Source organism: Pecten maximus, chromosome 17 (assembly GCF_902652985.1).
Source record: "Pecten maximus chromosome 17, xPecMax1.1, whole genome shotgun sequence".
NCBI classification, from domain to species: Eukaryota; Metazoa; Mollusca; class Bivalvia; order Pectinida; family Pectinidae; genus Pecten; species Pecten maximus.
Window position 1 is genome coordinate 32,781,212 of NC_047031.1, and position 27,222 is coordinate 32,808,433.

At 33.4% G+C, this 27,222-nt stretch overlaps 1 protein-coding gene across 1 annotated transcript; it reads right to left on the reverse strand.

Moving 5' to 3' along the window:
* Nucleotides 1-912: 912 nt before the first annotated feature.
* LOC117315332 lies at nt 913-27,000 on the reverse strand. Its single transcript, XM_033869481.1, has 6 exons — nt 26,960-27,000; nt 3,844-3,936; nt 3,378-3,449; nt 2,654-2,755; nt 2,385-2,480; nt 913-1,025 (listed from the first exon to the last, which is right to left on the reverse strand). The coding sequence occupies exons 3-6, from the start codon at nt 3,415-3,417 to the stop codon at nt 913-915; spliced, it is 351 nt and encodes a 116-aa protein (XP_033725372.1). The 5' UTR covers nt 3,418-3,449; nt 3,844-3,936; nt 26,960-27,000.
* Between the last annotated feature and the right edge of the window lie 222 nt (nt 27,001-27,222).

Genomic DNA, 27,222 nt, shown 5'->3' on the forward strand with positions numbered 1-27,222 from the left:
AAACAATGTGACGTCATTGGAATGTATAAATTGCAACAATGTACAACAATGTATATTTTACATGAATACACTAATGAGCAACAAAACGGGACGCAACATTAACCCACATGCGTAGGTAAAATGTCTTTTAAAACATTTGAAATGAATTTTAAAAAAGTATCTTATAGAAATTACCAGGAATTACGAACGATTGTAATCATTCTTTGAACATATAGCAAACAGGAGAAAAAGTTCTGCTTTGTATTTTGCGATAAAAAGCATAGCAGAACTTTGTACGGTTTCTCAGCTTTGTTATCATTTTTGTTGGCTTTTCATACGAGTACATGTGGGTAATACGAAATTAACGACATGACAGAGAATCATAATAAATCAGTGTATTTCATCACACTCTCACTTATGCTCGTTGATACCTTGAGAGTCTCTGCTTCTCTTGTCAACAATTATTTGGCCTTTTTCCCCCACGACCACATCCTCGGCATATATATTTATTACCGGTCGCTGCTGCATATCTATTGAAGAGAAGCATCGCATTTACCTTCGTCAATACCATGTTACAAAGCTCTTATTCTCAAAGCAACAAATTTAAAGTAAAAATATTCCTTTTGCTCTGTGGCCCATTGCAAGAAAAACTTTTATTTAATATATTGATACCTTAAATTCTGCGAGCTTTGTTTGCTTTTTATACAGTTGACAATGACATAGAATAATGACAAAATATTTGGTCCCACCTCTGTTAGTAGCCTTCAGTATTTTTAATTTAAAATGAACATAAAAAACACATAAAAACACATATAAAAAGCGAGGGTGAGCGGCAAAATTACACCAAAATGATTTCATACGAGTACATGTGGGTTATACAAAATTAACGACATGCCAGAGAGTCATAATAAATCAGTATATTTCATCGCACTCTCACTTATGCTCGTTGATACCTTCAGAGGGTCTGCTGCTCCTGTCAACAATTATTTGGTCCCCAATGACCACATCCTCGGCAATTACATTCATTACCGGATGCTGCTGCATATCTATTGAAAAGAAGCATCGCATTTACCTTCTTTAATAACATGTTACAAAGCTATAATTTGTTTTTCTCTGATGTGCATAAAACATTTATCGAAAGATGAATTAAACACAGTGGTTTATGCAGCTGAACTGTTTAAGATAGTATCATACATGTATTGTATGGTATCTTTTGTGTTCGTTCATCTAATTTGATTCAGACGGGATTTGCAGAATTATGATATGAAAAAAATATTGATTGAAAAGGAAATCATGACTGTAAGAATTATCTCCCTTTACTTCGATATAATAAAAATACAGACATAAACAAAAGTTATAAGTATATTGAGGATTATTGTATGCTATTAGGATGGTGTATTTTGGGCACAAATCCAACAGGCAATTCCTACTTAGATCAAACAGGAGGCCGAATCATTTGAATTTGTAAACTTTTCTAATAATGTAAATTAAATGGAAAATACACTTACTTACTGGATTGCTAATTCTTATTTATCTCATCATTTGTTTTTCTCTGATGTGCATAAAACATTTATCGAAAGATGAATCAAACACAGTGGTGTATGCAGCTGAACTGTTTAATATAGTATCATACATGTATTGTATGGTATCTTTTGTCCTCGTTCATCTAATTTGATTAAGACGGGATTTTAAAGACACGGAGTTAAACAGCATGTTACTTGTATAAAAAAATATCAGATTTATTTTTGAGGTCAATAGCGTTTAGGGCCTGGTCATTTTAAGTCATGTGAGGACAACGCAAAATTATGATATGAAAAAAAGTTGATTGAAAAGGAAATATTGACTGTAATAATTATCTCCCTTTACTTCGATATAACAAAAATACAGACATAAACAAAAGTTATAAGTATATTGAGGATTATTGTATGCTATTAGGATGGTGTATTTTGGGCACAAATCCAACAGGCAACCCCTGCTTAGATCAAACAGGAGGCCGAATCATTTGATGATAAATTCAACTAATTAAAAGTATAATGTATAATCCACTAGCTGGAGAATTTAGCTGAATTTGCGAACTTTTCTAATAATGAGATGGAAATTGAATATGGTAGTTTCATTTTATTCGATGATAAGAGCAGCTACCTCTCTACACTTACTGGATTGCTAATTCATATTTATCTCATCATTTGATATCATGTCACACAAGTGTCCTTCATGTGTAGAAATCCATTTATGAAAGATGGTATATATTCGTATCTGTGTACCTCTGCGTGCACGTTGGCCAAGAGCAATCAACAGAAAACCGTACTGATTTTCATAAAAATAATACTGATACATAGGTAGTCTGGGTAAATCTAATCAATATACTGATACATAGGTAGTCTGGGTAAATATAATCAATATACCTGTAGTTGGAAGTATCCTCGAATCGTCAGACAAAGAGGAATCGTCTCCCAATTCCACATTGTCCCTTTCAGCCTCCTCTGCCATGGATTCAACATCTAAATAAACAAAAGAAATACAAGTGATGCAATACTGTATATAGATTTTAATTCAGGCAATATCAATGAAATATGATAGTAATTTTGTCTAGCATAAACGTCTAGAAAAATTTAATTATTTGATAAACACGTAGAGCAATATTGATATCTTAGATGATATTTCCATAATGTACCTGAATTAGGCAGGATCACATTGTCATCACGTAAAGTTTCATTGTCTCCTACAATCTTGTTGTCGACATCCTTTTTATAGACCTCTGATTTAACACCAACATCTAAATGACATATAACAATGCAGCTTTAGATAAATCAATACATCTATACGGTATTCACGGCACACTTGAACAAGCCTCTTCAACAAATCGGACCCTACGACAACAACAAAACATTCATTCTGAAGCAAGACCCATTGCTAAAGTTGTAATAACGTTATACCACATTCAGTGAAATTAATCATTTAAAAACATTTTTAAAAAACTTTTTTTCTTCCTTTCATTTCAAAAGATTATTTCAGTTTCTTACAGTGTTTCTCTATATGGAAATATTTCTGCGTTTAATTGATGAAAGAAATTATCCAGAAACGTTACTGAGGTAAATAGCAGATTATGTGTATGCACCCAATAAATTATACATACGCAAATGTTGTGCTTTCGATCTTGGTAAGATTTAGTCATGATGTGAGCATGATGGTGAGTCATTAAACCAGCCAATCACATGATGGTGAGTCATTAAACCAGCCAATCACATGATGGTGAGTCATTAAACCAGCCAATCACATGATGGTGAGTCATTAAACCAGCCAATCACATGATGGTGAATCATTAAACCAGCCAATCACTTGGTGTCTCATCTACACCGAGCCCCAAATTCCCCAAATTCAAAGATACATATTCTTACCGCTCAATTTCTCCTCTTTTGTTTTCTTGGTGTTCTTCATCTTTTTCTTCCTCTTGACATCGGGTTTTTTGTCTGGAATAGAAATAGAGACTTGAACTTATTGCGTAGAGTATCGTTTAAACAGAGGCATGTAATATTGTCATATCCATCTCGGAGTCTCTTATGCTACTTGGTGTTTGTGTGTTTTTTATTAAAAACTAAACAATTGCAGATGTACAACATTTCTATTTGAAATATGATTTTATCGGATATAATGTATTTTCCATTATCACTAGATTATTTCTGATGTATATTTCAGTCTCTAGTGTATCTAAGATGTAAAGCATTGTTCATGCAAAATACATTATTTCAGATGAATATCATTTTAAATCAAAATTAAATTATTTCGGACGTACAGTTTTCCAGCCAACAATATAATGTACTTATATTCATTTATCAAAGGGTATAATGAGAATGACATTTGAACCTTTTTCTTTTGATTCCAGATTCACTACATCAATAGCATGTAGTTCAGTGAGAAAATCGTCCCATATGTCTTCAGAATGCTTGCTGGGAGCACCTAGGGATTAAAATAAAGCAAATAAATCTAACTATATACAAGACTGTTAAATGTGCTTACCTGGGTGTTTGGAAATTATTTTTGACAAAGGATTATGTATTCCGTATCGATACAATTTTGCAAACAATCTACAGTGTATTTGCTATACTTCCTTGTAAAAGATCGTAACGTAAAAACAATGCATTGCAGTGTTCCTTAAACTGTACCCGCATATTGCTTTGCATTGTTAGTACATTAAATAAACTAAGATCTTCATAATTTATAATTTGGCATCTTAATGTTGAGAATTTGAAGATTTGTTAACCTGAATGTGACCATAAATATACATATTGACTACCTTTCCTGTAGTACGTATCTAACAGGTCTTGTCGATTTAACGTCACCAGTGCTGTGTAGATGATATGTTCATATTTTGTCGTGTGACGTCCGATTGTAAAAAGCCATTTTTCTGTCAACAGTTGGTGTACACGGTCTCCTGTGCCTTCGATAAGTTGCACCTGTGCTTCACTGAACCCGATTTGTAGGGCAAATTTGGTGTAATCGCCCCCGAGGTTAACTGTCAACTCTTTTAACCACTGGTTTCCATTCAGACCTGCAAAAAATTGTGTACGGAATTCGGGCAAAACACGCAAATTGTATGTACTTATATATGCCACGTTCCAAAAATGACTTAACAATTTCTTTTACCAAAATATGATATAAAGTAACATAAGAAGAATCATATGTAGACAAACTATTCTGACAATGTAATAGGTAATGAGGCATCATAAAAAGAAAACGAGAATGGGGATAACCAGTTTCCGGCTCTTTTCTTTAACAGCCTCCAGAACGGATACTTTTAATTTCTCTTGTAAGTAATGAAATATGGACATGATATCCCGCCGAACATGACAAGCCCTTCACACATAAACACTAATACAATTGTCTTGAAAACAAATGGAAGTGCGAGTATATGTTGTCCTAGTTTTAAAAATGGTAATGAGATATGTTGGTTAGGGTCTCTCAGAATATTTTATTTAAAAAAAAATCCAGTAGGTCGAGCTTTTCTGCAGGGCCACCACACACTATCGGTTAATAAGACTTTTTCCCCATAGGAATAGCGTGGTACTACATCAACCAATGAGGAAGTATGGCACATATAATGACATGCACAATTAATTTACTTATATCAATCAAATGCTTTACCTGTTTTATTTGTTGATGCTAGCCGCGAACCAGCTGCACATGCCATGCTTCATGTATGTTACCATAACCTATAACAATAAATACTTACTTAATAACTATTTAAACCAAATTAGCACTTCAGACTAAAAATACTATAATGTCGATGTTAATCGATTTGTTAAACTTTTATTTACCAAACGGATGTCCTAGTTACAAGATACATTCTGTTAACGTTTCTTTACAATATTCAGTTCTATCATTTGTTTTAATGATATTTATCTTAAACAACTGGCGTCAGCATAAAATAAGGATCATGTTAAGATGTCTTCTGAATTCGGCGAATGATTGTGATATGATTTGCACACACATACAAGGTGCATTTACCGAATGTTTCAACGGTAAGTCAGTTAATTATTTAATCATGGCACGAATGTAAATACAATAAACTAAAATGCACTAAAGTGATAATATTAGGTAGATATTTTGCGACATATTACTGTGATTTGATAGATTGAAACCTTGACTTACTTCGTAAATCAGAAGTCATATTATCAAATAACTGTTTATCATATAGTTGACCTGTTTTACTATGTTATACAGTTATCATTCACATATATAGGTGTCATAACACAATTGTGAATAAGGTTTGATATCACAGTAAAGATAAAATGCCGCAAGGCTTACGGCTATCTGTTTTATCAGCACATAGTGAAATATAAAAATGTTGTTAGAGTCAAAGTATCCGAACAAAAATCAAAATCTGGGGAAAATAAAGCAAAATATGCGAAAAATGTAAAAACAATAAGAATAATTGCTGTATAACAAAGAGAGGCACCTGGCAGTACCAAGGACATAAAATCGTAGTTATAAACTTGTAATCCTGTGCTCGGCTAAGAAACCATGCTAACAGGGATTTGGTTGTTAGCTTTGTTAGCTGAGAAATCATGCTAGCTTAGATAAAGAATCCAAGCAGTAAGTAGGTATATTCAAATGTAAGTTAAAGCATGCTAGCAGAAATATAAGTCAATTGTATGGTAGCATATTACATCATTTGTTTTAATCACAAACTTGTATTATAAATTAAATCACAATTAGTAAATTATTAAATCAAATAATCCTAGTTAAAGTTAATATTAAAAGAGATAAAAGGCTGGTTTGGTATTATGTACTACAAAAGTCTACTTCATGCAGTGCGTTCTAAATTTAGAGACTTTTTATGCAGAATGCATATATTGTACACTATTAAAATAAAAGTATATTTCATCTCATTCCAGTAGGAGGGGTACACCCATGAGTCCGTAAAGTAGCTACTCCTCAGTGTATGTATGTATCAATGTACGAATAGTGTGGCTATCCTGAGGCGGGGGAAAGAAAATCATTCAAATACATACTTAAAATATTTTGCTCACATCAGATGGGTGAAAAAGCAAGGTTCTACTTTCATGTAGAAAGTGGCTCTCATGGGCCTTGTGTGGTGGGGTCAAACCGTGAGATTATATGTACAATGTAGTAGCAAATTCTGTTTTTAACTTTAAAGGCTAAGTTATTTTTTTCTAGATAAAGACATTGAGGCAATTGGATCAGATACTACTGAATATTTTTCAAATGAATATACCTTGATTACAAATTACCTATGAAACAAGATTGTTCAAAGCTACTTAAAATTTGCCTGCAATGGTATTATAATAAAGAGAAAAATATGGTTTTTTGTTTCTATTTTTTCTGTTAACCCATCTCTATGAATCCAATCCCCAAAGTATGAAGTGCCAGTATTTAAACAACATTTTTGATCGAGAAACTTAAATGAGAAAAATATCAATGTACTCCCACTACTATGGAACTTATATGGAGGATTCTAGGATGCTTTATAAAATTTGGCAATTTTATGACTTGATGTTCACTCTGCCTGGAAGCATTTTTTATTTTTATTTTTTATTTTGTGATTTGCACAGGAAAGCATTTGTTAAAGAGGCTTACCCGCAGACGGACCGGTAAACGGCACATCTCCGATCACTAAATAAACTTCAGTACACGTTTCTATGTGACAAAATTAGAGGCTTTCCGACTTTATTTCTTGAAAACAATTACAGAATATGTATTTAAAAGACGTTTTAAAACTCAACCTGAGAGGGAAATGTATGGAATATAACGGCAAATCTTCTTTGTAAATCGCCGCTGCCTTTGAAGTTATCACTGTGCGGCACTGTGCACGTGCTTGTTTCTTTGATGTGTCAATCAAATTAGACTCCACTTGATAGCGGGGACTTATTGCGGGTTGCGATTAAATAAATAATATTTAAAAAATGAGGTTTTAATATCACTTTTCAGCGTTTTATAAGGAAAATAAAATGAAAAACTCAACAATTCCAACAATCTGTCATGTGTAAAAAATCTTTTTATATTAGCCAATTTTTCTGATCTCTCTGCGGGCAAGCCTCTTTAATGTTGTTCCTTCACAATCAATACAATTATCCAATACATTACTGTTATGAACTGCATAATGTTTTATATTCTCATGACATGTCAGGATTTGACTCTTCATCGGAAAATAAAGATATTGTTTAAAGTGTAAAGTAATGACCTAATCGGCATCAATTAAATTTGTATTAATTTGTGCAATAAAATTAATTGATATGAGTGCATTTGTTTCTTTTGTTGATTGGTTGTGCTATTGGGGTTAATTTGAAGGGACTATAAGTTCAAATATAGTGGTCTTTAAATTTACTAGTAAATTGCTAGAGTAAAAACAGAAAACTGTAAATGGGAAATCATCAACATGTCTTCAATATGCAAACTCGCATCGCCTATTAGCTGAAGTATTGGTTTAAGAATGTATTTGTTACTAAAAATAACAACAAATCGCTTGAACAGTAAATTACCAATATTTTATTTAAAGACCCGTTAATTTTCGACATTTTTTTTACTAAAGATGTCTAATGAAAGCGTCATAGAAACTTTACGTTCCTACACGTTAATGTCGCTGAAGATATTCACGATTATTAGTTATACAATATCTACGGGCGGCTATCAAATGCCAACATACAGTATTGTTTTAGGCATCCATGATCCACTCTGTACGGTATCAGATATTTTTAATTTGAAATGTCATTTTCACGATCATGGGGTTCTAATCCATCTTTCTTATAACTCTACTGCAGTTACCTGTCACTTGCAATGATAACAAATGTGTATCCTTGTTATAGGCTAAAGAACAAACAAAATGAACTACGGTCAAAATGCAGTTATTACTTCCGGTTTCTTTCAGTGTTACGAACACGCTTGACAGGACTGTGGTTTTGGTGCCACAATTCAATTTTATTAATTATTTTGTAAAATCATACTGTTTTTAGGCACGATATTTTTGAGACCTGTTTGTAAATCATTTGATAAAAACATCTTACGGTAAAGCATTTTCTAATTATTTTTTGGACAGCTTGTTAACAAAACTAAACGACAGAATTACATGCAGATATGGCTTTTTTCATGTTAGGAAATAGGCAGTATTGAAGGCTGAATTGGGGTATTTGTAACGTAAAAGAGTTAAATCACTTGACAAAAATGGCTTTACTGAACAAAGTTTAGATCCTATTTAGAGAGACTGTTCTTGTGAAAAAAACTGAAATGCATTAAAGTCTATTACACCATATTGTTTGCATTCATAGCCTAACCTTACTGTATCGGTTAAAATATAAAACGCTATCAAACATTCTGTTTACACTGTGCGCCGTAAATAAATCCCCCTGGGTGCCCCAATAATGTTAAAGCTATGTGTAAAATGTTTCAAACTATTTATAGACCCTTTCTAAATTTAAAAATGAATCGAAAAACGAAGAAATAAAACAGACCAGATATCAGTAAAAAAAATCGAATTATAAAATATTTTTTATCTAAATATTTTAAGCAGGTAATCAATCAACACAATTAACAGATATCGATTGATTGTAACAAACACGCTTGGTATTAATTTAAATATCTGTCAAAGAAACCGAATTTGTATGCGTATTTTATCATATTTAGTTGAGATAATATCATCCAATCCCACGTTCATTGTATGGAAAACATAAGTAGTTTTTAGTATATACACAACCTGATTCTAGAAGGTTCTTTGTATTACTGTGTTTTACCAGAATCAGTAAGCGATATCGAAAGTACAAATTCCAGAAACGTAGCGATACTTCGTACAAAGTTCATGATAAAGGAAACAGCGCATGCGTAAAGCAATTTAACAAATTGTTTGTTTTTTACACAAATTATAGGCAAATAGTCAAACTCTTACCCTCAAAATTGCTTCCGAAAATGATATTTCTATCACGTAATATCGAAATATAACACGATACATTAGAAAGTCAAACATTGTACTCGGTGATAATGGTCTCAATAGTCATCCACTATATATATATACATATACTATGGGGGCATACAGAAAAGTATATATATCTAATAAATGCTTACATCAAATTAGGACTTACCTTGCTCAGATCTTCATTAAACAGATCACATCAACAAATTTCGGGAAACCCATGACTGATTAAAATGAATCTACGTCCTCATTGTGAATACAGGAAGTAAAACACATGTGTTTCTGGTATGTGTGTCAAAACTTCGTATTGAATTAAATAAACAGAACTAACTAGAGTCTAGTTGATTATTATTTAGAATCCACCTGTCACAAACCGGCTCTTCACACACCTTTTTCCAATCACACAGTACATTATTGTGACTAACAATCACATGGACGCAGTATATTGTGGTCACTCTTGTTGTCAATAATGACCTAGATACCCATCAAAAAGAACATGGTAGCTGTGCATTATATGTCTGACAAAACATAGACACTATTTATATACACACGCGTACGTATAACGTACGATTGGTGCCTGAGCCGTATAAAAAGGATTGTATACCATATCGAAAATTAATTAAACGATATGCGATGTTTAGCTTATTAAGCTTCTTGTTTCGAAACTGCTGTAATATAAGCATTATATAATAAACAACTATTGGGAATTGGGAAACTACATGTCTATTTTATTTGTTTTTTATGATGACCAGGTAATGCAATTACCTTTATCCTAGGTGGCCCGGGTTTGTTTCCCCGGACTATGTGGGGTTTTGGTCGGATAGACCATAGCCGTCGTCCAGACAGCGTCACGTGGTGTTCAGTGTTTCCGTTGAAAGGTTCATTACTTTTTGTCAAAAACTTCTGATCTAAAGAATAGTCCGTGTAAAATAATATTCGAAATTTCGATACTTGCTTTTAACACGAATCATTGGAGTCTAAGTAAATTAGCAATGGTTGTTTGTTGTACTTACAATGAACCAAATGCGAATAAATACAAGCAAAAAAAAACAACTAATTAGCATATCAATACACCGTTTATGAGTTCCGGTCGGTGTAGCTGTGTAACACTACATGTGTGTAGTCTGCTACAAATTGCCCTATTCCTATTCTCTTTGTATATTATGCATGTACTTGTGCGTTTGGTAGGACGTTGATAATATTGGTCATAAATGATCTGTGGTAGAGTTAAAATTAGAGAATTCAGTTTAATAAGGAATATTGGTTTTAAGAGTTAGTAATTATGTCATGGGTCTGACGCGAGATTCTCATATTACATTGTATACACGTGTCACCGTATACGTACTAGGCTAGCAAGTGTAACTCTGCTATATCACCTCGAAAAGACATTGATTTTAATTAGGAACACTGTCTCGGAATAATATTCCGGGCTAGTGGTGTCAAGATACGTTAAATCAAAACTCGTGTAAGATGTGACTAGATGAAATCTAGGCTACAACTGCACATTGTATGAAACTTTTTCTACAGCGACATAAATAATATATATAATTATTGATAAACTATTTGTCAATCTAAGAAATCGATGAATTGCTAATATTATTTTTTTTTCAATTTTGTATTATTGATCAGTTAATAAGTAGAGTATAATGTAATAATACAACTATATATACATGTATTTTAAATCAGGGCTAATAAGCATTATTTAGATAAAGACTGCGAAGATAAGGGGAAAATAATAAATTGAGTTGAATACATTTTCTGAAAGCCCATTTGGTGAAATGTGTAAATCAAAAATATAAGTCATCTATGCGTGACCATTATGGAGAAAATTCACTTGATATAACATGTCCTAGAACTTAAAGTGTACCACAAAAAAAGTGAAATTATGATATAGAACAGCTACAGTTGCAACTTTGAAAGGTGACTCATGCCACTTACATTACCAACCATGGTGGTCAAGGCATAATGATTGTTAAATGTTTTACACCGAAGGTATTATTGAATCAACATGTTAATTATATTAACGATCTACACGCATCTAATGATATGTTAACAAAGAAGATAAAATATGGTTTTGATAAACTAGTTTATGTGTGATATTTATCTTCCTATATTTAGTGGTTAGATTAAATATTCCATATTAATTTTGCTATTGAAAATTTAAATACACATGTAGAAGACTTAAAAACTTAAAAAATATATGGTTGCTGTCAAAGTAAACAAAATACCATTGATTGACTGAACAATTTTTATAATTAAATGATTGAAAGAAAAAAATAGAAAAAATAGAGAAAAATCAGCCTATCATAGAACCAATACATTATTAAATGTTGATCACGAACACTAGTCCAACTCAGGAATTTCTTACTGAAATAGCTTGTACATATTCTTCAGAATAGAAAGAGCCCACAAAGAGGTATTGAAACTGGATATTGTCTGATGAGTAGTGTATTGATTTCATCTTGTCCTGAATGAAAATATAACTGTCTCAAGATTGTTGTCCTTTTCCTTACAATGTTTTTTTATTGGTGAGTTGTGTATTTCCATCATACTGTAATAAGGGTATAATTACATATTAACAATTTAAATTGCTATCTATTCCTAATAAAATGTAGATTTTCACATTTTTAATTGAAGGAGATATAATGACATACTAATGGAAGTTGGTGCTCCCTTGGGTCCTGAGGGTTGAGTCCAATTAAGGGTTATATAGTTAAATTCTATAAAATCTAAAGACCTAAATTACACAAGGCACAATCAAGTTTTATGAAATATGCTGGGATTAAATAGAGGAGATCAATTTTTAAAAGGAGGTTGCAGTTCCCTAGGAGCTGGAGGAATGGATCGTCAAATAGATGTAATAAGGTCTGAGGCAGTATTAGGTGAAGGAAACTCAATATGTATATATATATATATATATATATATATTACAAATATTATAAAAGACCGCCGATGTGGCGCAGTGGTATAAGCTGCGGGTATTTCTGGCAAGTCGACTGGGTGCCGTAGATTGTGAGTTCGAGGCCCGGTCAGGGCACGAGTCAAAAAGTTGTCTTCCTTCGTCATTTTAGTAACTATGTTATATAATATATATATATATGTATCAATGTACGAATAGTGTGGCTATCCTGAGGCGGGGGAAAGAAAATCATTCAAATACATACTTCTTCTGAATGAATTAAAATATTTTGCTCACATAAGATGGGTGAAAAAGCAAGGTTCTACTTTCATGTAGAAAGTGACTCTCATGGGCCTTGTGTGGTGGGGTCAAACAGTGAGATTATATGTAGTAGTAATGTAGTAGCAAATTCTTTTTGAACTTTAAAAGTCTAAGCTATTTTTTTCTAGATAAAGACATTGCGGCAATTGGATCAGATAATACTGAAAGTTTTCAAATGAATATACCTTGATTTCAAATTATCTATGAAACAAGATTGTTCAATGTTACATAAAATTTGCTTGCAACTGTATTATAATAAAGAGAAAAAGATGGGTTTTTTTTTGTTTCTATTTTTTCTGTTAACCCATTTCTTTGAATCCAATCCCCGAGTATAAAGTGCCAGTATTTAAACAACATGTTTGATCGAGAAACTTAAATGAGAAAAATATCAATGTACTCCCACTACTATGCCTATATGGAAGGATTCTGAGATGCCTTATAAAATTTGGCAATTTTATGACTGGATGTTCACTCTGCCTGGAAGCATTTTTTTATTTTTTTTTTTTTATTTTGTGATTTGCACAGGAAAGCATTTGTTAATGTTGTTCCTTCACAATCAATACAATTATCCAATACATTACTGTTATGAACTGCATAATGTTTTATATACTCATGACATGTCAGGATTTGTCTCTTGATCGGAAATAAAGATATTGTTTAAAGTGTAAAGTAATGGCCTAATCGGCATGAATTAAATTTTTATTAATTTGTGCAATAAAATTAATTGATATGAGTGCATTTGTTTCTTTTGTTGATTGGTTGTGCTATTGGGGTTAATTTGAAGGGACTATAAGTTCAAATATACTGGTCTTTTAATTTACTAGTAAATTGCTAGAGTAAAAGCAGACAACTTAAAGCCTAACCTTACTCTATCGGTTAAGATATAAAACGTTCTCAAACATTCTGTTTACACTGAGCGCCGAAAATAAATCCCCCTGGGTGCCCCAATAATGTTACAGTTATGTGTAAAATGTTCCAAACTATTTTTCTAAATTAAAAAAACGAATCGAAAAACGAAGAAATAAAACAGACCAGATATCAGCAAAAAAATCGAATAATAAAATATTTTTTTTGTTTTTCTAAATATTTTAAGCAGGCAATCAATCAACACAACAGATATCGATTGCTTCTAACAAACCCGCTTGGTATTAATTTATATATCTGTAAAAGAAAACGGATTTGTATGCGTATTTTATCATATTTAGTTGAGATAATATCATCCAATCCCATGTTCATTGTATGGAAAACATTAGTCGTTTTTAGTATATACACAACCTGACTTTAGAAGGTTCTTTTTATTACTCTGTTTTACTAGTATCAGTAAGCGATATCGAAAGTACAAATTCCAGAAACGTAGCAATACTTCGTACAAAGTTCATAATAAAGGAAACAACGCATGCGTAAAATAATTTAACAAATTGTTTGTTTTTTACACAAATTATAGGCAAATAGTCAAACTCTTACCTTCAAAATGGCTTCCGGAAATGATATTTCTATCACGTAATATCGAAATATAACACGATACATTGCAAAGTCAAACATTGTACTCGGCCATAATTGTCTCAATAGTCATCCACTATATATATACATATACTATGGGGGCATAAAGCAAATAATATATATTTAATAAATGCTTACATCAAAGTAGGACTTACCTTGCATTTGCTCAGAGCTTCATTAAACAAATCACATCAACAAATTTCGGATAACCCGTGACTGATTAAAATGAATCTACGTCATCATCGTGAATACAGGAAGTAAATCCAATGACATAGACACTAAATATATACACACGTATAACGTACGATTGATGACTGAGGCGTATAAAAAGGGTTGTATACCATATCGAAAATTAATGTAACAATATGCGATGTTTAGCTTATTAAGCTTCTTGTTTCGAACATGCTGTAATATAAACATTTTCTAATAATCACCTATTGGGAATTGGGAAACTATACGTCTATTTAACTTGTATTTTAGGGTGACCAGATATCGCAGTGGTAATGCACTTGCTTTTCTCCTAGGTGGCCCGGGTCTGATTCCCCGGACTACGTGGGTTTGTTTCTCCGGTTTCCTCCAAAAGCCATATCCCTTACACCTTCAATCAGGGCAAATAAGCGTGATAAATATAGAATGCGAAGATAAGTAAAAATAATAAATTGAGTTGAATACATTTTCTGACTGCCTATTTGGTAAAATGTGTAAATCAAAAATATAAGTCATCTATGCGTGACCATTATGGGGAAAATTCACTTGATATAACATTTCATAGAAATTAAAGTGTACCACAAAAGAAGTCAAATTATGATATAGAACGTGAGTGTATTCAACATCACACTCAACAATTACGTCTGTATTGTATGTAGTAACTTCAGAGAAGAAGTTGTTTTAACAGATAATGTCCAATATACCCAACAATAGTCTCTATGTCATTGATGAATGATTTGGCCTGTTTTATGATAATTTGTGCAGGGATCCGAAAACAGCTAGAGCTTGATGCAACTGAAAAGTGACTCATGCCACTTACATTACCAACACGGTCCAGCCGTGATGGTCAAGGCATCATGCTGATTGAATGTTTTCCATCGAAAGTATTATTGAATCAACATGTTAATTATATTAATCATGTACACGCATTTGATAATATATTAACAAAGAAGATAAAATACGGGCATCGTAAAAAGTTTGACTGTCGCATCTACTGCAGAATAATTTAGGATCGCGTGTAAGCATTGGCTGTCATATTGCTTCTACATTATAACAAATACCCGAATAACTTATAAATCATATACAGTGGAACTTCGTTAACTCGAACTCGGATAACTCGAATACCCCGCTTAACTCGAAGTACCTCGTCGGTCCCGGCCGAATTCTCTCTTTATCTTAGTAAAATAAACTCGGATAATTCGAATTCGGATAACTCGAAAAACTCGGATAATACGAAGTAAAAATTTGGTCCCAACAATAAAAATCCTACTTGAAATGTTCGAATAACTCGAAGTATAAGTTTCGTCGATCGGTGGCAAACGCCGACATTTTTTAAGAGCTAAATTCCGTTTGTAATACTGAACATATCGGCACTACTAACCTACATGCTATTATAAGTGTTTCATAAATTCATAAAAGAAATTGTCGGTTGAATCTTATAACAACAAGTCTTGGTGATAAAAAGTACTGCTTTACTTACATCAGGTAATTTCCCAAGGCGGTCGCCGATATCAGTACACACGATAGTCAACAACTCATCTACCCGTTCGCTCAAGCGGAACTAATCTCTGACACACCGGTAGATCTACCCGGCTGATGTTTTTACAGGTGTAGAAATGACACAGTCACCGGCGCCTATTAAATCTTTAAACTGCTGAAACAATAGCGTTATTACTGCCGAGGTGTTCAGAGTACAACTGTAACGGTCAGTGCTGTCTATTAAATCGGGTAAAACGCCAACTCAGTTACAGTAACATTTTATACGCACATGCGCAGCCCAACTTCCGGTGCTAATACACATGGAAATGGCGTGGTTATCAATAAAAAGTAAGTAGGCCGATCAAACAGTATTTTATATATGTCCAATAAAAGGTAATGGTTCTGTTACGTTTTGTATGCAATCTGTGTTAAACTTAAACGGTTATTTGTTTTGACATTAATAACTTGTTATTTTGTCGAATTCCGTTTTATCGTTTACCTTTTGCAAACATGACTTGCACATCAGATCGTTATTGAAGTGACTAAGTGAAAGAAACTTTATCGTGACTGTATAGCGGCAAAACTACACCAAATTACAAGTGACATAACGAAACATTACATATATATTTACATGTATTGACCAGTCTTCACACTAAACTGATGAGCGACAGAGCGAAGTTATAATGATTATATAATGTTGACAAATATTGACCAAACTTTTCACCAAAAACGATAACTCGCTTAATTCGAACACTCGGATAACTCGAAGTTTTTTCGTGGTCCCGTCGACTTCGAGTTAACGAAGTTCCACTGTAGTCAAATATAAGGCGTTCCTATTGGGTACCATTCATACCAAATATATACGATCTTATCAAAATGACACGCAATTGAATATCTAGTGATATTCCAAAATGGCGGCCGTCATTCACTTCAAACATGAAAATCAATTATTTTCCTGTTCTGTCGAGCATTTACATAGTAATTTATCGCACCAAAAAATAAAGTATATTAGCGTGGCATATGAAGAATCACAGTCCGCTATCTTGCACCCAAATGATAATTACGGAATAAAAAGATCCTAGAGGTTAGGTTCTGCTGGTACAGCGCGTTCAATTACGAGTACCGGTTTGGTTCTGCTGGTACAGCGCGTTCCATTACGAGTACCGGTTAGGTTCTGTTGGTACAGCGCGTTCCATTACGAGTACAGCAAATTCGTGCTGGTACAACTGGTACGAACCCGATAAAGGAACGCACGTTGTAATATCTACTTATAGTGAGTCACAGTGATCACTACCAAGTTTAGCAGTCTCTGGTTTTAGTCAGTTACTCTACACAAAACACATATGAGAGTCGCCTTTGATGTCTGCTAGGGTATTTCAAAAGTAGGAACATGGAAGTTTGAATACAGTTTGCTGTTAATGTATATGTTATTTTGGACTGTCGGCCATTATGATATCTGGAGTTTGACACTGTTAAGCTATTTCTTCAGGTATGTTACCAAATAAGTTAACTAGTTTTTCAGGTACGTCGTCATAAAAGATACATACATGTGCAAAAATTAATTGCAACCAATCAAAATTGAACAATACACACTGTTTTTGGCATATTTCATATATTCTGAACCAGAAAGTCTACTTTGTTTACATTGGTTGCTATGCTATCTCGTTCTAAAATAAATTTTAACCGTTTGTAGCATGGCCAACGACATGACCTATTTTTGAACACATTTTACAGGAAATTGTGGAAAATGTCTTTCAGTAAAAATACAAAAATTGACTGTGCTTTCATATCATCACTTTTTTTTCATATATTCGCTAAAAATATTTTTTTAATACTTTTAGAATAACTTTGTTTTACATAGAATGTAAGCATTCAATGCAACTATTTTATCGATCTACCTTTCTCGAAAGCCAATTTAAACATAGGATAATTGTTTAAACTCATATAAACCAATATGATTAGTTCTTTTGTTAAACAATGATAATGTACCTCGTGAACTTTTATTAAACTGACAAATATCAACCATATATCATTTTGATATCATTTCAAAAAGTTACCAGGCCATACACATTGTGTTTAATTGTTAATTTGTCAAAGACACACCGATATTTAGTTTAATTATGTAAATTCATAAAACTACACAAAAATATTTAATTGTTGGTTAATTGTGTGAATTCATAAAATACACACCGATAATAAGAACTTGTGTAATTGTGTGAATTGATAAAGATGCACCATGACATTCAGGATTCGTTTTATTGTGTTTATTCATAAAAAAAATACATAACGGTATTCAATGTTAGGATTCCTTTAATTGTGAATTCGGTGTAATCCGGGAAGCACAAATATAAAACTCAAGGTAACTGAAATGTAGTTAAGTTAACTTTATTGATAGGTTTTCTGTACAGTGTCCACATAAGGCATTTATGTAAAATAAATAATGAGTAACTAGATATCTAATTGTAATATAGACGCATATTGTGATAAACGACACTGTAATGTTTATCTAAAAGTTGCTGCCGGGATAATTGAAGTAGGTGTGTTTTCACGAAGCATACATTTGACACATTACCTGGAATTCTACTGTCACTTTCGGCAATGCAATGCAAATTATAAAATAGTGTCTTGTGTAGACATATTTCATTTTGTATGAGTCACTAAATACACCGAGTACAGCAGGCTATCTTATCTGTTTGTTACCATTTAAATATTGACCTACGACGGGACAGTATATGTACACACTAGCTTTACAGATAAAGATAAAGATATAGCGCTTGACGTACGGACCATTATGTGTAAAATAAAAACACACACACATTTATATATGTATACAAACCTAACTGTAAACATGTATCACGACTTATTATCCAAAAGAATACAACTCAAACAAATAACAACAAACAAAAATTACACATATTATTTTGGGTTTATTTTTTGCTAACTGTTATGATTATGTGGGGAGGAAACTGGGAGCAGAAAATCCCCCCCCCCCCCCCCCCCCCCCCCCCCCCCCCCAAATCATAGCAGATACTAACCAATACTATTTGATATCTTTTGAAATCAAATTTTAAGTCAAAGTTCAAAAAAACATGTAGCAGCAATCTGTTGTGCAGGAGAAACTCGGCTACCTCATGGTCTGTGGTCGAAGTCTTGACGTTTCCTTAGTGAACCCTGCGAACATACAATGGAAAAAACCACAGCAGACCCAGATTTCCATCTAAATTGGGAGGGTGGAGGGCATTTGTATCTCACACGCTAGCAATGCATACCAAATATCAGGAACTGCCAAGGGCGATAACTCTAATTGCTAATATGGAAATAAACTACCAAACCAAGGGAAGTAACTGTACAGGATAAATCAAACTATATTGCTACCTAACAACAAATTACCAGTACAGAAATTAACAAGCAGTCTTCATTATGGTAAATTAAATTATATTCTAGGAATATTGTTTACTATATGTGGTGGTGTAAACTGTAAAGAACTGTACTGTTGCACACATGGAACTATCCTCAATTTTCCGTGATTTCTTTTCCACCAATTCAGACTGATTAAGTTATGATTTTGCTGTGGTTCATTTTTGTAAGTAATAACACGACCTATGTTAATGACCATAAACTGTTTGTGCATTAAAAGACAGCTAATTAATTAGCTAAATTTATGCTAACAAAAACTTAATAATAATAACTTATTGATAAACTCGAGATTAATATTATTAGTTTGTTATATAATGTAATGCTGCAGCAGTTTTAATTTGTTTGTTTATTTGCCACAAATGTATGGTAAAGCATCTTTAACTTGAGATTATTTGTAAAAAGTATGGGTTTAGCATCTTTAACATGAAATACAAATGTATTTGTAAACAAAGGGGTATATAATTCTGGTTAATCTGATTGGTCTAAAATCATAGCTTAATATTACAGCCTTTGGCGCATGCGCATTCATATAAAGAAAAGAGAAATCCTTTGTTTACGCCAATTTGATCGTCATCAGGTTTTTTTTATCAATTTAGTACCTGTTAATCAATTTTATTAATCCAACCACTTACCAACCCATTCAATATCCATAACTTTGGTGTTGTGTATAAATGGTTAGACTTGTGTTTTAGTTATGGCGGAATGTAATGTAACTTACTTGTGGAAAAAACTTTACTTTGCACTTATGCTTTGTTAAGTAATTGTTTTAACTTTTCTAGAATTATTATTAAAATGTCACTTATGGTGACCGTTTTCAATGTCTTCATGTATTTTGTTATTTTTAAGCATGAGACACAAAAAGGAATATAAAGCTTAATGGATTAAAATGACATCATGGCGAATACATTCAAGAATGTGTAATGAAATAAAAGATATCTAACGCAAGAATTAAGCAAATGACACTAAAGTATATAAAATATATTTAGTTAATTGAAGTATCCATTGAAATGTTTCGAAATGTTATATGCATTCAAGTTAGTGATCTATAAATTTTCAGATATGAGCATTTGGGAGGAACAAGTATGATTCAATTAACCTAACAGACGCTTACTGGTAAGCTTTCACATTGTTATTTGAAATACGTCATATAATATAATATACAACATGCATTGTGTATATGTGGCTAACATTAACTGATATTCATCTGTTTGACGGATAATGTTCTTTTGATAAGGTTGACCTTGTAATGATAGGAAGGGGTAGCTACAATACATGTTATAAAATGTTTGTAATGCTCATAATTACAATTACATAACCTGCTATTAGCCCATCTTCTATTTCGTATACCAGAGCCATTGTGAAAAGCACCAGATCCAAGTGATGTAATGTTACTTGCTGGCCAGCTAGTCACCATTAAGGTATTGTATACCTGGCATCCTGTCCCGATGGTAAATTGGGTAGAAGTTATGGACTATGTGGCCTTTATCTGCTGGGGATTTTCCTCAATATCACCAAATATTTATGTTTAACAGTATATTCATATGAATATTAATATTTTATGGCTTTGTATTATTCACTGGTAACATAATAATCCAGTATTTAAAATCAAGTACCCTTATAATAGCCAAAGGGTTACTCTCCTAAACAACATTGATTGAGTTTAACAACCTCAAGGAATTACTTCCCCTTAAGTCATTTTATCATATCAATGTGTACATATACATTATATTTGTCTGTATTTCTTACCACCTGTTGTCCCTAAGGAGAAGACTTAGCTAGTCTATACCTGATGGTTTGGTTTGGTTTATTTTTGTTTAACGTCCTATTAACAGCTCAGGTCATTTAAGGACGGCCTCCCGTGCGTGCGACATGCATGCCTGTGGTGAGTGCGTGGGGGGGGTATGTTTGATGTCGAGTGTGAAGTGCTACCTCTATGAAGCATACTGCCGAAGACACCCAGCATCACACCCCACCCGGTCACATTAAACTGACAACGGGCGAACATGCATGATGTCTAATCCTATTCACTTTATTTGTCAATAAAATTTGTTGAAATTGACATTGAAGAGGGTAGAGGTTAGCGTCGATGTATACGAACCACTGCTTTCAAACTAAAGCTGCCATAACCAATCAGACCTTACTGGTCCATCCCTTTCAATATCCAAAGAAATGTATACAGTTTTGTAAGAGTCAGTTTAAAGATATAAGCTCAGCTGCAGCAAAAAAAAGCTTTAGTGTTTTGCGTAGATCTGAATTAAATCCATAACATGATGAATGGATAACGGGATGTCTTAATACACTGATAATTTAGTCTGTATTATTTTAGACTGAAATGTATTGCAAAAAGACAAGTTCAAGTTTATGATATTCTTAATCTTTAAACTCCACCATCTTTATTGATTATAGACTTTACAGATATAAATCAGGAAACATCACAAATGTACACACCCGTGTACGTTCGCAGTTCCGATTTAAGCGTAGCGTTTCCGTAGCATTACCGTAGCATTTCCGTAGCATTACCGTAGCATAACCGTACAATTTCCGTAGCACTTCCGTACCGTTTGCGTCAACTTACCGTAGCATTACCGTATCATTTGCGTTCACCTATTTTCACTCGCAGACCGTCTCATAACCGTTAGGTAGAAAATTTTGCGGAGTGTATTTTTTTTATCGAAACGAAATTTAGTTAAATATACTAACCGAACGTCAAAAAAGAAATGTAGCGACAGCAAATAATTTCATAAGAAGATGAGAATTACATATATACGGCTCTAAATCTGTCGGTATCTTTGTATAGAAAAAATAACACTGTCAAAAAAAACAAGTCAAGTCGTTTGGTCAATCGATCTTAGTGTAATAAAAAATAAATGGCGGATCCTAGAAGTAGTAGACGCATTACGATGGAAACCAAGATGAAGATCTTGTCAAATAAACAATATTACCTTTACTGTGCTATAGTCCAACCTTTAAAACAGTGACATATAATGTCATAATGATACAAACAACACAGCATGTTGTATACAGGTAAACTAAAGGTAGGGTATTTTGTGGACCAAGTAATACTAGGTGTGAAAGGTAGAACAATAAGAGATAATTATAGACTACATGTAAGGCTATAGACTGCTTCATAAAACGTCCAACTTTAATGAGAATGCCATCGTGATCTATGGAGTTATTCATTATTTATTTCAATTTTAAAACCCAAAGGTCTAATTACAGAATTGATAACAAATTGATAAAATCAGAGACGTATATATCACATATGTGATATATATATATATATATATGTCTCTGATAAAGTGTAACAAGAGTAAATTAATTACATAGTAAGAGCAAATACGGTATATAAAGTGCATACACATGTGAAATAGAACTGATGTTCTAAATATAAATCATCCAGACAATCAAGTACATGTAAGTCTTATTATGAACAGTAAAAAAGAGACCTAATTCTGAATATAAATATTCCTCCGACATAAATCTCTCAAGTGAAACGTTAAAAAACAGTCAGGAACATGACGAAGGTAGTTAAAATTGATTAGGACTCTTTTAAGAACATTACAATTTCTTACAAAAATCCAGCATTTACAGGGATAAAGCACAGTTGAGCTACTCGACCTAGTCAAAAAAGATGTGGAACTAAAAAGTTAAATTATCCTGCAAAAGTTCGATCAAGCAGGCTATGTACAGATTTGAATGAAAATATATGTATTTTTGCCTACATACAAGACTAGGTAAGTTCAATTGTGTACAAATTTACCTGTAATATAGACTATTATCGTTTAATTTTGATTTAAAACATAGAAATAAAAAAATAAAAATAAATGTACAACTTCAATCTGGTGAACGAGTGTTGCTTGCTATGGTGACCATATTTCAGAGCAGTAATCTAACTGACTGCACTAATGTATAGAGAGCGAATAACATTTTGAAAATCCAAATATGTAGATTGGCATGACATAACCAACCACTAATCTTACATGTAATACAAAGTTATGATTCGGAGTGAGCCATACACCCAAATCTTTAGCATGTGTTTCGTTCTTTAGAGATTCCTCACCCAAGCTGTCGGGATACTCAGTTGTATATCTTTTGTTGCTAAACGTTAAAGAGGCTTGCCCGCAGAGAGATCAGAAAAATTGGCTAATAGAAAAATTAAGTTTTTTTTTTTTTACACATGACAGATTGTTGGAATTGTTGAGTTTTTCATTTTATTTTCCTTATAAAACGCTGAAAAGTGATATTAAAACCTCATTTTTAAATATTATTTATTTAATCGCAATCCGCAATAAGTCTAATTTGATTGACACATCAAAGAAACAAGCACGTGCACAGTGCCGCACAGTGATAACTTCAAAGGAAGCGGCGATTTACAAAGAAGATTTGCCGTTATATTCCATACATTTCCCTCTCAGGTTGAGTTTAAAAACGTCTTTTAAATACATATTCTGTAATTGTTTTCAAGAAATAAAGTCGGGAAGCCCCTTATTTTGTCACATAGAAACGTGTACTGAAGTTTATTTAGTGATCGGAGATGTGCCGTTTACCGGTCCGTCTGCGGGTAAGCCTCTTTAAATAACAATATTTCTTTATATAAAACGTACATTTTAAAGTTTTACACCAGTCGTAGACTGTGTCAATATCGGATAGGAGTTCACCACAGTCTTGAATATAACGTGCTGCTTTACAAAATTTACCATCATCAGCAAAAAGGAAAGTTTTGAAAAAATGTAAAAGAGAGGGTGAATCATTTGAATCGCGTAGTTTCAGGACTGATATTATACATATATATTTTTGTATCATCACACTAACATCATCATCAAAGTCTCTATCGCGGAGTTCGCCGAATACCTCGTCAAAGTTGGAATAGCAAAAACTTTTCTTCGCGGCAACGTTGCTTTACTTCATTAAGAAACACATCCGCTGCTAGTTTGATATAATTTTATAATTATTGGTATGTACAAAAAAAAATGTCCTTTGATGTATTTTCTACAATTGTTATTTTGTACAAAAAAATAACACACCCTCACACATATACACAGATTTAAATAACAGTCATTAAAGACACTTGTTAATACTTCTTTTATTAAAAGCATATATTTGTAATTTAAACTCTTGAGATGGTGGTTTCATGATATATGTAGACTAATAAATTTCGGTTTTTACCGTGAATATCTAAGATTTGTTATGATAAGTAGCCAACATCAATTCATTTGAATAATTATTTTCTAAGTCATATTCAACTTGACGTTTTCATATTTTCTTTCAGGAAAGTAAGAACAGGATACTGCTATAGTTTACACTCACTCAGGTGTAAAATTTGACATGTTGGCCTGGTAATACAGGTACATTTCTGTATGTTGGCTAAGTGAGAATGAGCCATAATGGACCCTGGGGGGTTAATCGGGAACAGGTCACCTGGCCAGGTATACCATGTGCCAGACACAAAAGAGCTAGACTGATCAGCATCGTACAGGTAAGGTGTGATAGGATGCATGTCCTCAAGGCTGTAGGGTTGCATATTGCACCCAGTTGACCATTGGCAACAGGCCTTTCCTAGATGTTTGACTTCAATATAATGTACATGTAGTCTGGACAAGTACATTTACTTGTACATGTCTCAAGATCTGTCGACAGAACATACAATGTATAAATCATATAGATTACATGTACTGTAAAAGAAACTTCCAAGTGTAGAATTACAATGTAAAAGTTAAACCTTGAGTAAATTAACATTCAATAAAAATTTAAAATATTAATATTTTGTCTGACAAAATATTTACATGAAGTGCATGTACACCTGAGTCAGCCATTATTAGGCCACTGACACAAACTGATGTGTTGTAATAGAAATATGTAAATGATTAAAATAATCGCAAACACCATCAAAATTAATTTTAAAGGTAAATTCTTCACTCTACAATGTTGAAGTCTTTGTATATTGAAACAATGTATTACCGGGTTATGTCCTTTGTGATAATAAGTTTAAAAAAACCAAAACAGTTGTGCACTAGTTATACGTTTACTTGAGTACCTTAAATCTCGTGCACTCCTCACTTCTCCTATGGTGCAAAGGTTAACTGATTGTCACTCAACTGAAGGTTCAATCACAAAACAAGTCAATTAATAAAGATTTTCAGAGTGTTATCCATTATCACGTAAACACACAGAATCCGCTCCATTGCAGACGTGTGCTTTACACGTATCTGATTGCACATGTACTTTGTATATTCTTAAGTATATAATTATTGATGTCTTGTTTTTAGTTTCTATCCCCCCCCCCCCCCCCCCCCCCCCGCCAGAGTTTCCTCTGATCCGACATCAGACTTTTAAACAAATCGTCAATGCTTACACACCAGTAATATGTACCAGTGATTATTATATATAGACATGCCAGGCATGTACATGTACTTGACTTAAGTGTCCCCCTAACTTGTTGCCATGGGTACTAATCCCCACTCCCCACCACCATCAAGTTCACCTGATGGCCATGGCTATACACTTGATTAGGAGTCATCGGGCTCAGGAGTGTAAGTCATCACCACATCTGGTCAGTTTCTCCTTTTTACAATTAGCCCTATAGGGGGTCTATTCATAGCCTGGTCAATCTGTGTTCAGAATTCTTGATATGTTTATCTGTACCTAAATTAACACTTTGATACAAGTTTTTCAATTCAATTAGTTTATTACTTAAACCTTGCGGTTTATCATTACAAATGCAGTGAATTAATGCAGTGAAAATATAGATAAATACATAAAAACAAAACAATATAGTTCGGACACACAGAGACATAACATACGCGACCGCAGCGCTTGTGTACAGAGTGATTTATTTTAAAATAAAATGCTATCGTCTTTTGTCGCCTACAATAATACACTTTCCTAAATTTGAAAGATCCTTAATATTTCCGGTTTCTAAATGTTGTACAATTGTTTGCATACTGAGGTTTTCTATAGCAGTACAGTTTGATAAAACGTTCTTCCACTTCCCGATATAACATTCACTCCATCAAGCAACATTGTACTGTCGTTTCTACGGGTTCGTTTCGTCTAGGATCCACTTTTTATCAGAACCAGACAATTTATTCAGAAACGGTCGATAATTTGTGAGCATTTCCGTAGCATTACCGTACCATTTCCGTACCGTTCCCGTAGCATTACCGTACCATTTCCGTAGCACTTCCGTAGCACTTCCGTAGCACTTCCGTAGCATTTCCGTAGCACTTCCGTAGCATTACCGTAGCATTTCCGTAGCACTTCCGTAGCATTTCCGTAGCACTTCCGTAGCGTTTGCGTTTAAGACGGAACAGCGAACGTACACGGGTCTGTAAGTAGCAGGCAGGGACATGGCATGCGGCGGGACATTTCACGATACATCCAGCGGTAATGGTGGTAAGTCGTCAAACAATAGAACTGTAATGTTATTTCATTTTCTCCCGGCCAACATCTAATAACGTCCATGTAGTTCTTCGATTGTACAACTATTCTGAATCATGTATTCCGTATCAAAACAATTTTGCAAATGATCTACTGTGTATTTGCTATAATTTGTTGTAAAAGATCGTAACGTAAAATCAATGTATTGTAGTGTTCCTTAAACTTTACCCGCATATTGCTTTGCATTGTTAGTACATTAAATAAACTAAGATATTCATAATTTATAATTTGGCATCTTTACGTTGAGAATTTGAAGATTTGTTAACCTGAATGTGACCATAAATATACATATTGACTACCTTTCCTGAAGTACGTATCTAACAGGTCTTGTCGATTTAACGTCACCAGTGCTGTGTAAATGATATGTTCATATTTTGTCATGTGACGTCCGATTGTAAAAAGCCATTTTTTTGTCAACAGTCGGTGTACACGGTCTTCTGTGCCTTCGATAAGTTGCACCTGTGCTTCACTGAACCCGATTTGTAGGGCAAATTTGGTGTAATCGCCCCCGAGATTAACTGTCAACTCTTTTTCATTTCAACAAATTTTATTGACATTTGAT